At 50.4% G+C, this 14,155-nt stretch overlaps 2 protein-coding genes across 5 annotated transcripts in view; both read left to right on the top strand.

The window, feature by feature from the left end:
* Positions 1–8,997, top strand: part of SLX4 (SLX4 structure-specific endonuclease subunit) — a 23,770-nt gene extending 14,773 nt beyond the window's left edge. For 3 of the 4 annotated variants that reach the window (XM_031060420.1, XM_031060421.1, XM_031060422.1), the window contains 6 exons: positions 176–322; positions 1,869–2,038; positions 2,967–5,425; positions 6,292–6,394; positions 6,607–7,020; positions 7,608–8,997. In XM_031060420.1, coding sequence (XP_030916280.1) covers positions 176–322; positions 1,869–2,038; positions 2,967–5,425; positions 6,292–6,394; positions 6,607–7,020; positions 7,608–7,968 — 3,654 coding nt within the window. In that variant the 3' untranslated portion in view covers positions 7,969–8,997. The remainder of the gene's footprint in view (positions 1–175; positions 323–1,868; positions 2,039–2,966; positions 5,426–6,291; positions 6,395–6,606; positions 7,021–7,607) is intronic. The other variant, XM_031060419.1, reaches the window with a different exon arrangement.
* Positions 8,998–9,002: 5 nt separating this feature from the next.
* Positions 9,003–14,155, top strand: part of HMOX2 (heme oxygenase 2) — a 14,381-nt gene continuing 9,228 nt past the window's right edge. The window contains exons 1-2 of the mRNA XM_005425207.3: positions 9,003–9,063; positions 10,457–10,565. Coding sequence (XP_005425264.2) covers positions 9,018–9,063; positions 10,457–10,565 — 155 coding nt within the window. The 5' untranslated portion in view covers positions 9,003–9,017. The remainder of the gene's footprint in view (positions 9,064–10,456; positions 10,566–14,155) is intronic.

Consider the following 14,155-nt stretch of genomic DNA (forward strand, 5'->3'; position numbering starts at 1 on the left):
TGTCTGCTTGTCCTGTGGAAGACCTGAAGTTCATAAAGCTTGATGAGTGCCTTCAGGAGGCAGAGGTGGTATGTCCAGACTGGGCCCACACTGGGTCACTCCCTTCTTACTCTTCTGGGAAAGTGTTTGACATGTGTAACCTAACACCTGTCTTTGTGTTCCTTCTGTGTCCTAGTCCTCTCTCGGGCTGCTGGCTCAAGATTTTGGTGCCATGGTCAACAACCCCCACCTGAGTGATGTCCAGTTCCAGGTGGACAGCGGGGAGGTTCTCTACGCTCACCTGTTCGTGCTGTACGCGCGGTGTCCGGCGGCGGCTCAGGCTGTGAGTGCTGCTGCCATTCCTCCTGCTCCTGCTCAGGAGAGCCCAGACTGCCCCATCCCACAGCCAGCCAGTGCCCCAAACCAGCACACAGCACTGCTGGCCTTAACAGCAACTGCCTCAGGACCTGCAGTGGTGTTTCAGCTTAGGAAAGCGGGATAAATCCTGACAAAGTGGTGAAACTTTTGGCTACTTAATCCTATTCAGGGAGGCTATGGGGAGTCAAGGATCCTTGCATTCTGCTCATAAGCAATGAATGATGTGGTGTTGTGAGGTTTTTAGGATGAGGTGAGAGATGAGAATTTGACTTTATGTTTTCAGAAGGTTGATTTATTATTTTATGATATGATATGATGATATTTTATTATCGAATTCTGTCACTATAGGACACAAAACAACACGAGCGCACACACCACTGCTCTCAAGGTGAAGAAAAGGGAACTTTATTTTCTGACTCTAACATTTATAGTTTTCCAAAAGAGACAGTGAAAGTGCCATCTCTCCAATGACACTGGACAAACTAACAGTCCATCGAATTTCTCTTCTTCTATTAAAAAAAAGTAAAACAATGAGTTATTTACAGAAAGTGTGCAAGAAAGTTTTCTACAAGAATGTAAACATCAGAAGGCTTAGAGAATCTTAAAAAATCAGGGTGACAACGTACTAAAACTATACCAAAGAAAGAGAATGGATACGTCAGAAGGTTAAACAAGAATGATAATGAAACTGGTGACTGACTCCTCAGTCTGACACAGCTGATGGTGATTGCTCATTAATTAAAATCAATTCACATGGAACTAATCAAAGATGTACCTGTTGGTAAACGATCTCCAGACCACATTCCCAAACAATCAGATAATTATTGTTCACATTTCTTTCTTGAGGCTTCTCAGCTTCTCAGGAGAAAAATCCTAGCAAAGAGATTTTTCAAAAAATATCATAATAACAGAAGGAAGCTTTCAAAGTGCTTCTTGCCCTTGCATTTTTGTCCCTGTGCAAGCACAGACTGCCTTATCCATCTTGGTGTGTCCTGCCTGTCACCCAGGCTGGGAAGTGTGAGCAGGGAATAGGAAGTTTCTGGGAAGTACTTTAAATAATCTACACAGAGGTTTTGTCACTCTTGTTTTGGAGGTACCTGCACTGACTGTGCTTTCTGCAAGGCTAGTGAGGGAGTTCTTATGTTCCCAGAGTATGTTAGGCTGAATAGTGCCCAGCCTGCTCCTGTGCAGCTTCCAAATAAATTCAAAACACACCTGATGAAGCTCATACAGAGAGGGGTAGATGGAAATTGGGCTGGGAAGTAATTTGATTGCAAAACTAAGTGGAGAACTGTAAGGCCACCTTTTATACATGTGCCTAAGGCAAGTAGTTAAACAAAGTTAACAGCCACAGGGTCAGGAAGGACATGGCCTGTTCCTCAGGGAGCTCTGCCTAACTGCCCCACCTTGGCATCCTGGTCCTGGGGCTGGGCACGAGGGAAGGGAGGGAGCTGATGGGAACAAGGATTGTGTTGCTCTATCAGCAAACAGACTCTGCTTTCCCGGCCCAGGTGCACAGCGAGGGGCTGCTGGTGGAGGAGGACGGGGCGGCGCCGACGCGCCGGGCGCTGCTGAGCGATGTGTCAGCCCAGGCCGTGGCTGCCTTCCTGCACTGCCTCTGCGCTGCTGACACCAACTTCCCTGCTGGGCTGCGGCCCCAGCTGCAGGCCCTGGCTGCCAGGTGTGTGCCCTGAGCATGGCTTGGAACCCCTCAGGCCTTCAGCCCAGTTTGACATCTTCCATTGCAGTTTTAGGGGCTTACAAATTCCATGGACCTTTGCTACATCTTAAATGGAGCTTGCCTGTAAGCACACCCTGCCCTCAGTTAAAAAACTGTGTGAGAGTTTTTGTATTCAGTATATGCTCAGCAGATACTGAACATCTTCCAGTTTGACATCTTCCATTGCAGTTTTAAGGGCTTACAAATTCCATGGACTTCTGCTACATCTTAAATGGAGCTTGCCTGTAAAGACATCCTGCCCTCAGCTGAAAACTGTGTGAGAGTTTCTGTGTTCAGTATATGCTCAGCAGACTTTGGCTGAGTTTTGTCTCAGGATGTCTGTTGGCGGCTGATGTTGAAGATGATGAGCACAACTTCTGTTATGTGATTCTCACTTCACCTGAACAACACTTGTAGAATGTATTTGATGCTCAGGCTTTGATGTGTTGTGTCAGCCATGCTCTCAGTCGTGGTCCTAGGCATGCACTGAGAGCTTGGAACAGGAGCAGTTGCTGAGATATGGGTGGGACATGGTTGGGGCTTGCCAAATATATATAGAGAGGTGCCCTGTCACTCAGAAAAGCCAGGAATCTTGCACATGGCAGATATTATCCAGCCCCAGCCATTCCATGGGACTTTCCCATTGCCAAGGGAATTTAGTGTAGTCAGTCTCAAACACAGTAAAGGAAGAATGTGCCTGATCCTTTCATGTGAGTGTTACCTGGAAAAGGGTGTTTGGAATTTTAGGAGGACAGTGGATCTTGTACATCCTAGGAAAGTCAACATCCTCATGTACATTTCTTACAAAACTCACAAAAGTGATCTGACAGCCAAATGGTGAAGAAATACTGGAGGAGGAAATACTAATGTTACTATTGTATCCCTGCAGGTTTGGTGTGAGGGAACTGATGGCAGAGTGTGAAAGCAGCACTGGAGAGAGCCAGGTGTCCTCCGGAGTGGATTCAGAAGATGATCTTATCTCTGTGAGGGATGATGAAGATTGTGAGGACAGAGCTGAGAACTTCCAAGACCTCTTGAAGTCAGTGTGGGTGGGTGAAGATGAGGAAGAAGTAGCTATGCTGAGCCCTGAGTGCCAGAAGGAAGATGACAGTGAGGTGGGAGAACAAGAGCTGGAGGAAATCTATGAGTTTGCTGCAACTCAGAGGAAGATGGCTCAGGGTGAAAGAGAGGTGAGCGAGGGAACAGACTGCAGCCTGTGCAGTGACACCGAGGCAGCCCAGGGTACAAACCAGCAAACTGAGCAGGAAGAGGTAAAAGGACCTGAATCTGCTTCAGTAAGCAACAGCCTCGAAGATCTGAGGGATGGCAATGGTGTGGAAAGATCTAAATGTGATTTGTCTGCACAAGAAGAGAAGATGCAGAATGTAAATAGGTGCAAGAGCATGAATGATCCACAGACCTCTATTGTGCCTCACCACAGTGAACCTCAGAAATGGGATGGAACTTCCCATGGTGCTAATGAAGGAGAGGCTGTTGAGGGATGTGAGGATGTGAAGGATTCCAGGTCACCTCAGGTCTCACATGACAAGGCAGATCACTGTGAAGAGCAGTTTCCTGGTTTCCAGGGTGATACTGATGTAAATGACAGCTATGAACATTTGTTTTCTGCCTCTCAGGGGTATCACTGTGAACCTTCCCCGGTGAAAGAAGTTACCAAAGAATCAGGAAAGTTCCCTAGTGAAAAACATGTTGGTCTTAATGATTCACTAGTGTTCAGTAAGTCACAAAAAGACTGCTCTCCATGTAAGAATGGATTTTGTAGGAGTCCAACTTCCCAGCCTTTTGTGTCCCTTTTTCCTGCTCTTGGCTCTTCACCTGCGTCTCCAAAATCAGAGGGAAAGTTTGCCAGGGAACATGTGTCAACACCAAAGCAAAAGAAAAAGGAAAAATCATTCCCATCTTATGAAATACACTCCCAGAAAGCCAAGGAGCTGAGTGCTGCATCAAAAAATGAGATCACAGTTTCTCCAGCAGAGCTTCCTCACAGTGAATCAAACAAGCACACACATGTCCCAGTGTTGTCATCACGAGGCAGGACTGAGGATGCTGCAGCTCACAGGATCAAGGAGGGTTATGTTATTGTTTTGTCTTCTGATGATGATGAAATGGAGTTACAACAAGGCAAGAAGTTGCCAGAGTCTGACTCTGCTCTGAAGGAAATGGAAGTCCCTGGGCACCTGAAGTGTACAGACATGGAACAAGGTACTGAGATACCAAAACCTGACCATAAGTCATCAGTCCCTGAAACAGAGCAGAGATCAGCCCAGGTCTCATGTGGCAATACAGACACAGTGTGTTTAAGTGGTGATGTAAAGGTGTCCCCTGAATTTCCTCTCAGCAGACAAACAGGTGCTTGTACAGAGATCAAACAGAGCCCAAACCCGAGCCCTGGGAAGAGGCTCAGTAATGAAATGTCTCCAGGCACAGACACCTCCTGGCTTGTGCCAGGAACACCAGTTCTGAGCAAAAGCAGAAGCTTCTCAACACAGACTCTGGTCACAAGTATTAATTCTTTAAAGGGTCCAGGATCTAATCTCAGCACAAAGAACTTAGCAGCAGGTAATAGTAACCATGAAATAGCTGGAAATTTAATAAAAGTTCATGAAACAACATTGTCAGACAAACATTTGCCTATGGAGGACTTGGCCAGTGGAAGGAGCCCACCCAGCAGCCCAGCAGCAGAATCCTCTTCCAAGAACCCCCTTCCAGTTTCTCCAGTAGCTCCAGTTCTCCTCTCCCCTGGCCACACCAACAGGGAAAGCACATGTGCCAACATCTCAGGTTTACCCACACTGGTGCCTCCGTGCCAGGAGCAGCCACTGGAAGATAAAATCAACATCAGTGTAGTTGAGCTGGAGGACAGTGACAGGGAAGTAAGTCTGCCTTCTCTGGGTAGCAGTGTCCTGCTGTGTGAGGAGCCCCCAATCCCTGTTGATGACTGCTGGCACCTTGGGTATCTGTCCCCAGCCAGAGGTGACAACCATGACTCTGGCCAGGTCAGCCCTGCAAAGAGCAGCATGGCCAGCAGCCCCAGCCCTGGCTCTTGGCAGGAGCAGGGGGAGAGCCCAGTCCAGGTGCAGGGAATTCAGGGCAGCACACCTCTCCAAGGAAGTCCTGCTGGCAGGAGAACAACCTTACACTGCCTTGAGAAGAGCCCTATTGAGCCATGCTCATCAGTGGGCAGCAGAGCCAGTTACCTGGACTCCAAAATCTGGGATGACTGGAATGGAGAAGAGAAGGAAGATGAACTTCCAGAGATTCTTCCTCTGTCTCAGAGGTTGGCAGCTGCAGCAGGGGCCGGTGGGACAGATCCTGTCAAGACTCCTGGTGAGAGTTTGTATTGATACTAGATTTATTGGACTGCTTTTATTTTAGTGATTATCTTACCTGTGATGCACTTGACACACTGAAAGGGTCTTTGGGCTTTCTGATGCAGAAAAACAGTTGGCAGGGCCAGGCACAAAGAAGGTGCAGGCATTTGCTGTGGGAAAGAGCCTGTCTAAATGAGGGATTCCTGGAGTGTTTCATTGTCACCAGTCCTTTGGTAGTGGCAGGACTCCTTGCAGAAGCTGTGGGCTCGTGGATAGAGAAAAACCAACCAAAGCAGAACAAAACACAGGCCTGCTTGCCAGTGGATTGATGTAACTGATGTGGCAGTATGTAATTAAGTAATTATGCCATACTAAATGATTTAAGAGGTGATTAGAACACGATGTGTGAGACTGGCTGTGCTTCACAGTATCAGTAAACTGGAGTCATTAAATCAGTATCTAACTCCAGACCCCAGTAGCTTGATTTACTTGATTTTTTAATGCATCAAGACTCTGTTAGGAAATTTGTTTCCTGGGAGAAGGACCACTGCACAGAATTCAGTAAACATGGTTTTAACTGCTTTCTAAATGTTGCCTGTTCTAACAAAGCCTGGAATGGCCTCATTTTCAGATGTGACCTGTGTCCCAGTTTAAACTGTTTCCTGATGTAAAGTCAATGAAAACCAAGTATCCCGATTAAGGGGAGTAAAAAAAGTGCTGACTATCCAATATGAAACTGAGTAATAACTAAAGCAGCTTATAAGGAAGTATTAAACAATTATTAGATAATAATGGATTTATGCCACTAAGAGGAGAAGTTACCAGCCATTTTTAAGTCCTTTCTATACTGATTCTCATCACAGTAATTTCATTCTGCTGCAGAACCTTCCCGTCAGGAGAACAACAGGTCCCCCAGCACTCCAGTGACACCCATGCCAGCTTATTCCATCATGGAGACCCCGCAGCTGAAGAAGGAGCTGAGCAGGTGAGCATTACCTCCCCCAGGATGGCTCTTTACAAGAGGTCCCTGCTGGGAGGCAGTGTGAAAGAAGGGGAGCCATGGTGAAGCTCCAGCCAGGGCTTCCTGAGGTCACATCACACTTTTCCAGCTGCACTTCCTGGCCTCAGCCTCGTGCTGAGCTGTGACAATGGAAGGTGCTGTGTTACTGTAACCCAAACTCCCACCTTCTCTCTCAGATTCGGTGTCCGTGCTCTCCCAAAGCGCCAGATGGTGTTGAAGCTGAAGGAGATATTCCAGTACACTCACCAGGATGGGGACTCTGACTTTGAGGATGAAATCTTCTATTCCCAGCCGCTGCCCCAGAAGTCCCCAAGGCAGCCCAAGGCAGGCAGGGCTGGGGGCAGGAACTGCGCCAGTGCCCCGAGGGCTGGGGGCCAGAGGAAGCAGCTTGTCAAGGCTGATGGTGCATCCCATGGAACAGGCTGTGCCGCACCCAAGGACAGAACTAAAGTGACACATCACCCAGAAGGAGCCAAAGAGCAGGAAAGGCCATCTGTGTCCCTGGCAGCTGATGGCGAGGAGCTCCCAGCATCCCAGGAGTCGGCACGTTCTTCGCTGGATGGGAGTGACATCTCCTTTGGTTCACAGAGGTGAGGCAGAGAAATCCTACACAAAACACTCAGGGGTGCAGGACAGAGATGAGGTAGTGACTGTCCCTGTGGCCTATAGTTGCCTTGCCACCTCCTTGAGTGTGTCATGTGGAGGTCAGCACACTCCTACAAAAGAAACAGGCTTTGGATTTTCAGTCTAATTCCCACTGAACTATTCTCAGAACATAAAGGGCTGCTTATGAGCAAGGCCCCAATCTGGTATGCCTGGTCTGCAGGTCAGTGACATGGAGCACTCCATGCTGCCTGAGAACCTGCAGCTGGAGTTGGAAGAGGGCAGCACAGCACTCCTTGGCAGAACCTGCCAGGAGGGAAGGGCCAGAAGGCAGAAATTCCATACAGCTCTAGGCTGGGTGAGTTGGACCAGCGCTGTCCTGGCTGGGGTGGGAAGTTTGCAGAAGCCCTGCCATGTTCTGCCTCATTCATTTTGTGGGTGCTGGTAGTACAGGGTCTGTGATCCCACAGAGGGAAGTCACAGAGCTTCACCATCAGGCATTTGGGGAGCTCTGGTCCTGTCCTTGTTGGCCTGTTCTTTCCTTGACCTCTGGTCTGTTTCATCCTGCTTTTAGTTCCTTTGTGAATGGATTTGAAACCTGTGCTTTTACATCTGAGGAGGAGGAAGAGGAATTTCCAGCATCTCAAGCAGCAGCTCGGGAAGAGGAAAAGCTGGAGGCAGTCAGGTGCTACATCCGCTCAAACACGGCCCTGTACAACAGGATTCTCTTCTACGAGCCCATCGAGCTGGCTGATCTGCACGCAGAGCTCAAACAGAATGGCATTAAAATCTCCAAGGCAAAGCTGCTGGACTTCCTGGATTCTCAGTGCATCACATCTACCATGGCCAGAGCCCGGAAAGAGCAGGTGCAGAAAAGGAAGGAGAGCAGGAAACAGGGGAGGCGATACCGAGTGAAGCCCACCCCTGCCCGCTGAAACTCCTGCACGTGGATTGCTGCCGAGCTGGAGAGCCCCGTTCCCAGCCGGTGCTCCGGCTGCAGGCGATGGGTGGAGCACTGCTGCTCCTGGTGGCCTGATCCCAGGTGACATCCTGGAGAGCTCCCATTGCCAGCCCTCTGCTCCGATTGCACAAAGGCCCCGTGGCTGCCCTGCCTTCAGCACACAGCTCACCTGCAACCTCTTTTCACCCAGTTTGACTCTTGTGCCTTTTCTTTCCGTTTTTCCAGTAGATCTTAGGTCTCCAACTTCTCTTTGTGCTGGTGCTTCCCTCAGTGCCAGGACCTATTCCCTGGATTTGGGCTGAGACATGCTTCACCCTTCACGTTCCAGGATTCAATCCACTCTGTCAAGTGCTGCCTGTTTACACTTCTGTGACTTCCATCTTCACTTCTTCAGCACAGTTTGCACTGCTGATTTTTAAGGCAGGGAATGCTGTGGAAATACATAAAAGGCTTTTTTTCTTGCTTCACTTGGCAATCTCTACTAAAACTCCTAAATCTGTGTTTCTGAAATGGCTGCAGAACAGGGCAGGGGTTTGTTCTGTTGCCTTTGTGACACCTCCCAAAAGTGCCCCTGATACCCCATGTCATGGGAAAGCCTCCAGCAGAGATATCATGAAGAAAATATTTAAGCAGTTTTGAGCACTGGAACTCTTCAGCACTTCTCACAGCTTGAGCTAAACCCACTGCCTGGATTAGTCCCATTGCCAAACTGGACTGGTCCCAGTTGTAAAGTGTCTGGGACTTCTGGAGAAGTCTTGGACCCTAAATTGTTGTATTTTATATATTGACCTTCGTAACAACTTCTGACTTCTGTCTGTTCTGGCAGTTCTGAGTGTGCAAAGGCTCACTGAAAAATAGGGACAGAACACAAAAAGAGGGCAGATTTCTAGATATCTTTGTATATGTCGGACATAATTTTTTTATACAGAATTTGATTTTGATTTATATTATATACAATAAACAATTTAAATCCTGTCCATTCTCATATGGAACAGTAAACAAACACAGGATTGTATAGAAAACATGAACTTCATTGAACTAGACTACTCTTCGCATCTTCAACTAGGGGGTGAGAACATGACTGGGAAGCCTATGCCTAAAAAACCTAAGCTTGAACTCTGAAAAACTTCAACTGGGGGTGGAGAAGACTTGGGGAAACCTATTTTTCCTAATAACAGAGGGGTTCTTAACACCTATGGGCGGGAATGTCCCAGTGCCCAGGCTCAGCTGGGCCAACAGAGCCACACTTACAGTGCCAGCATTTAGATATGGAAGGGATAAATCTGAGAGCAATCCTTCCCGCTGGTTTGCTTTCCATATTGTTCCTGTATAAAATTTCTTCTGGGAGATTTTATGTCAGATGTCTAATGGAACACAAAGTGTCTGGGAGAGGTAATACAGCCTTTGGCAGAACCATCCCTGTGATTACCCGGGGAAGATGTGGACTCCAAATCCCTGCAGATATTCAAGGCTGGGCTGGACAGGGCTTGGAGCAACCTGGGATAATGGAAAGTGTCCCTGCCCATGGCACGGGGTCAGATGGGATGGGTTTTAAGGTCTCTTCCAAGCCAAACCACGCGTGATTGCTAAGAATTCAGATTCATACCCAAGATCAGCACAACCCCACTGCTCCCTTCACAACACTTTTGAGACTTGGGTGGCTCCAGCCCCTGACAGTGCCCAGGTTGGACACGCCTGTCCTGGAAGGACATGGAGCCCAGGTACAGATCTCCAGAGTTCTGTTCTGGTGTCCTCTGGAAATGTTCTTCCCTCAGAAAGCGCTGGCTCCTTGAGCCTGTGCTGCGGAGGCTCCGTGTTCCCCGGGGCGGACATTCCTTTCCCGCCTGAAGCCCGGCTGAGGGAACCCCCCGGCGGCCGTGGCGGCTCGGCCAGCACACGGGGGAAGGCTCGGGACGGAGCGGGCAGCAGGTGACGGGTCCCGAGCCCTCAGAGGGCCGAGCTCGTCGCCACCTCAGCCCGGCCGTCGCCGCCTCAGCCCACCGCAGCCTCAGCCCCACCTCCGCCATCCCGGGCCGCCTGCACGGCCCGCGGGGCCGACATTGGCCACCGTTGGCTGTCACGTGACCGCGCCTCAGCGGCCGCGGAGCCACCGAGCGCGGGTGAGGGACCGGGACAGGGACACGGCGGGGCCGGATCGGGGACACAGCGGGGCTGGATCGGGGACAGCTGCGGGACCGGCACCCCCGGTGGGGCTGGATCGAGGACACCAGAGAGTTGGGACGGGACCCCCGGTGGGGCCGGGACCGGACACGGGCGGGGCTGGGACCCCCGGCCGGCTCCGCCGCCGCCGCCCCCCTCACCTGGGCGCCCCCCGCGTTCCCCCCCAGCCCCGCGGGTCCGCAGCGGTTCCGGGGCTCTGCTGCACCCCCGCAGAGCCACCCCCTGCTCGGTCGGGTGAATCCCGGCCCGTCTGACCAGCCCCGTGTCTTCCCCCGGAGCAGGTGCCCTGAAAGCAGCTGGAAGTGATCTCCCACACGGATCAGAAGGAGGAACTGTGGTTCTCCCACCTCCGCGCCTGCAGAGGGATGTCCGAGAGCAGCACTTGTGCAGGTAAGGGGATGGTACAGTCATACAATCACTGAGGTTGGGAAATGCTCACTAAGATCGTGGAGTCTGACCATTAACCCAGCACATCTGTGAACCTGTCGGTGAGAAAAACTGCTCCAGGATTCCCAGACCCTACCAGCATGCATAGGATTGGTGATAACAGGATAGACCACTGTCCTCCCAGTGGTGCCTAGCAGCAGCCAGTGCTGGGTCCCAGAGAAGCAACAGGCAGTGCCTGGTGTGTTCCTGGATGCTCTCCGAAGCCCTGGCACTCTGTGACTTCAGAAACTACTGAAGCAGACATACAATGTCTCAGCATCTCACAGCTCTCTCTGTATTTTCTTGCTGTCTGAAGTTGTGCATGTTTTAGCACCCATGACAGCTTGCAGCCAGTAGTTCCACAGCGTATTCAGCTGCTTTGTGAGTTGCTGCCTTCTTTAGCTTGCTTTGAAGCTGCCTTCTAATAGCTCACTTCATGTCAGTTGTTCTTAACTCAGAGCAGATGGTGCAGGAGGGATCCCCACCCACCCCATGGGCCACTTGTGGTTTCATAGTCCTTTGCAATAGCCCTGTCAGCTGCACCCTTTATCTCCAATGCAGAAGCTGTTCTGTGCCTTTTATTATTTGTGTCATGCTCTGTATCTCCCTCAGCTCTATTGGAATTTCTCTGAAATGGAGGATCCATCCCTGCCCTTGCACACAGTCAGGTTGTGGGGTTTGAGCTGCAAGGGCACACTTACATTCTCTTTATTCTCTGTTTTTCCCTGATAATCATTAACATTTGATGAGCTGTTTTGTCTGCCAGGAAGCTGCAGTTTTTGTCCATCTGCTCCAAGGGGCTATTCCAGAATGATGTCAAGAACATCCCGGGCCCATCCATAGAAGAGCCCTCTATAGCAGCTCCTGGTATAGAGGCTGTTCCCCTCTGCACTTCTTTGTTTACCTGCAGTGAATGTCCTCTGCCATTCCCCAATCACCTGGTTGGTCAGCATCACACAGTTCATAGTCAGCCTTTGTGTCTGAATAGCAGAATCACAAACACCTCCTCTTTGCCTTCCTCCCCGCCTCATGAAGGTCATTCATCCCACAGCAGCTGAGTTTCCTTACCAGTTTTGGTGAAGGATGAATGTCTTTGAGAAAGCCTTTGGACTCCAGAGCTTCCTTCTGCTAAAATTGGTGACATCTCTGAAGAACTCCAAGTGGATTCTCTTGAGAAGGAGATCCAAGGGTACCTTTAAGGTGATACTTAGGCTTTTTCCCAGTGTCTGGCCTTACTCTGCTTACCTGGAGCTTGACTCAGATCTTAGCACTGGCAGTCTTGGGCACATCAGAGGCTTGAGATCAACCCAAATGACATGGGCTGAGGAAGAACCACACTCTCCCTTGCTTGCTTGCTTATTAATTTTTTGCCAGTTCAGCCTTATACTTCCAATGTGAATTCCTGAGCATTGTGAACTTATTCTCCTTTCACCTAAAACACTTCCAGTGAGGTCCTGTCATCATGATTTTGATCAAATCCTTTACAGACAACAGCAGCAGAGCAACTTCCCAAGCTCCACTGTCTGCTCAGTAAGCCTGACCCACAGGGCAAGGGCTTCAGGCTGGGCTGCCAGAAATGTCCTAATCCAGTCTTGGGATGTCCCTCTTCTCTTTTCCTCCAGATCCCACCTGGATGGAGTAGCTGCAGACACATGGCTATCAGAGTTCCAGTTTCTTTTGCTGTCATGGAACAATTTCAAGGAAAACTATTTCAAGTGTCAATGTCACACCAAGCTACTGTAAAAGGCATCTCAGGAGTCACTGTGAAATCACATTGTGGTGTTTTCTTACACTGCCCACTAAGAGGAAGATCAGATGTGATCTTAGATCATCTGGGCTGTAATTCTGGACTCTCCTTTCTCAGTTCTGCAGTGCCTCTCCTGCCCTAAGACAGCACTTTCTCATCCCAGTTCTGTGTGCTCTCCCGTGCATCCATGGGAGCACAAAGTTGCCTTTCTTCTGCCTCTAAGACTGCCATAAGCCATGTTTGAGGTGTCTCATTTCATCCCTTAGGGCCTCTTTTGGGAGTGCCTCTCTCTGTAGCACCAGCAGCAGCACATCAGGGATGTTGCATTTGTTCTGCTGAGTGGGACAGCTCTTTGTGGCACTTCCATGACTCTCAATTCAGCTTTTAATAACTTTTCAGACATCCTAGAAGAGCAGCCATCTTTCCTGTTCAAGCATTAAACTTTACCTCTACTATGCCAGTAATTTCAGTGGATTCAGGTTCTGTCAGAGCACACAGGGCTGTTCCCAGCGTTTGTTCCTGTGAACACACTGAGAAATCCACTGTGTAGTTTGAAGGGAAATATCAGAACTTTCTGTAAGAGTCAATCTGGTGAATCTTTAGAATTTGTTTTTTTATTTCCCCTGTTTAAAGTTTCTTGTCTGTGACTTCTATCTAGATTCTCATTTTATTTCAGCTGAAGATGGGATTGTGAGCAAAAAAGAGAAGAATCCCCACCAAGGCATCCCTGGGCCAGCAGAGCTGGAGGTTTCTCTCTCAGGTCTCTCCCAGGAGAACAATTCCCAGAGCCCTGCACAGGACCCAGTCGTCCCACAGAGGTCAGGAAGGGTTCAGAGGCCTCTGAAGAAGAGGCAAAGCCGAGTGATGCTGTGTGGGGAAAGTTTCAGGAAGCTGCCAGATGTTATGCAGCAGAGCAATTCCTCTGTGGGGAGGCTGATGATATGTGGGGACTGCGGGAAGAGCTGCCGTGTGAGTTCCCACCTCATCCGGCACCGGAGGATCCACACTGGAGAGAAACCCTTCCCGTGCACCGAGTGTGGGGAGCGTTTCCAACAGCGCTCCCGTCTGATCCGGCACCAGAGGATGCACTCGCGGGAGCGGCCCTACGAGTGCTCCGAGTGCGGCAAGAGCTTCAGCGTCAGCTCCAAGCTGCTCCGCCACCAGGTCACCCACCCCGGGGAGAGGTTCTGCGGGAACTCCCAGCTGGTGCAGCACCGGGGAGAGGCCCTACACGTGCGGCAGCTGCGGGGGGAGCTTCAGCGTCGGCTCGGCCCTGGCGCGGCACCGGCGCGTCCACAGCGGGGAGCGGCCCTACGGCTGTACCGTTCGCCGTGAGCTCCGCGCTCCTGCGGCACCGGCACCTCCTAGGCTCGGATCCCCGCCGTCCCGGTGTCTCCGTTCTCTCCACTGACTGCCTGCTCACGGAGCAGGGAGGCTCTTTGTTTGATGAGAACGAGTCCTAAAGGAGAGAGGTGCAAATGGAGCGGGGACACGGCTGGGGCAGGTGGTTGTGTTCGGAGGGAAAGCTCTTGGGAGAGAAAGGACGTGCTTTGAAAAAGCTGGAATGTGCTTCGTGTATTTCAGAGGAAGGTAAATGACTCTGTGCCCACGTGTGGACAAATAATAGACTGAAGCACATGGACCACCTTAGAGCCTGCAACACTCGCTCAACAAAAGCTCCCGCTCTGTGTTCAGAGGCGCTGAGCTCCCTCACGCAGCCCAGGGGCTGGAGCCGCAGCCCACAGAAGCCCACGGCCTGGTGCCCTGGGCCCCGTGCGCTGGCTATCGGTGTGTGCCCGCGGCCCTG

Source organism: Geospiza fortis, unplaced genomic scaffold, assembly GCF_000277835.1.
Source record: "Geospiza fortis unplaced genomic scaffold, GeoFor_1.0 scaffold114, whole genome shotgun sequence".
Classification (NCBI taxonomy): Eukaryota; Metazoa; Chordata; class Aves; order Passeriformes; family Thraupidae; genus Geospiza; species Geospiza fortis.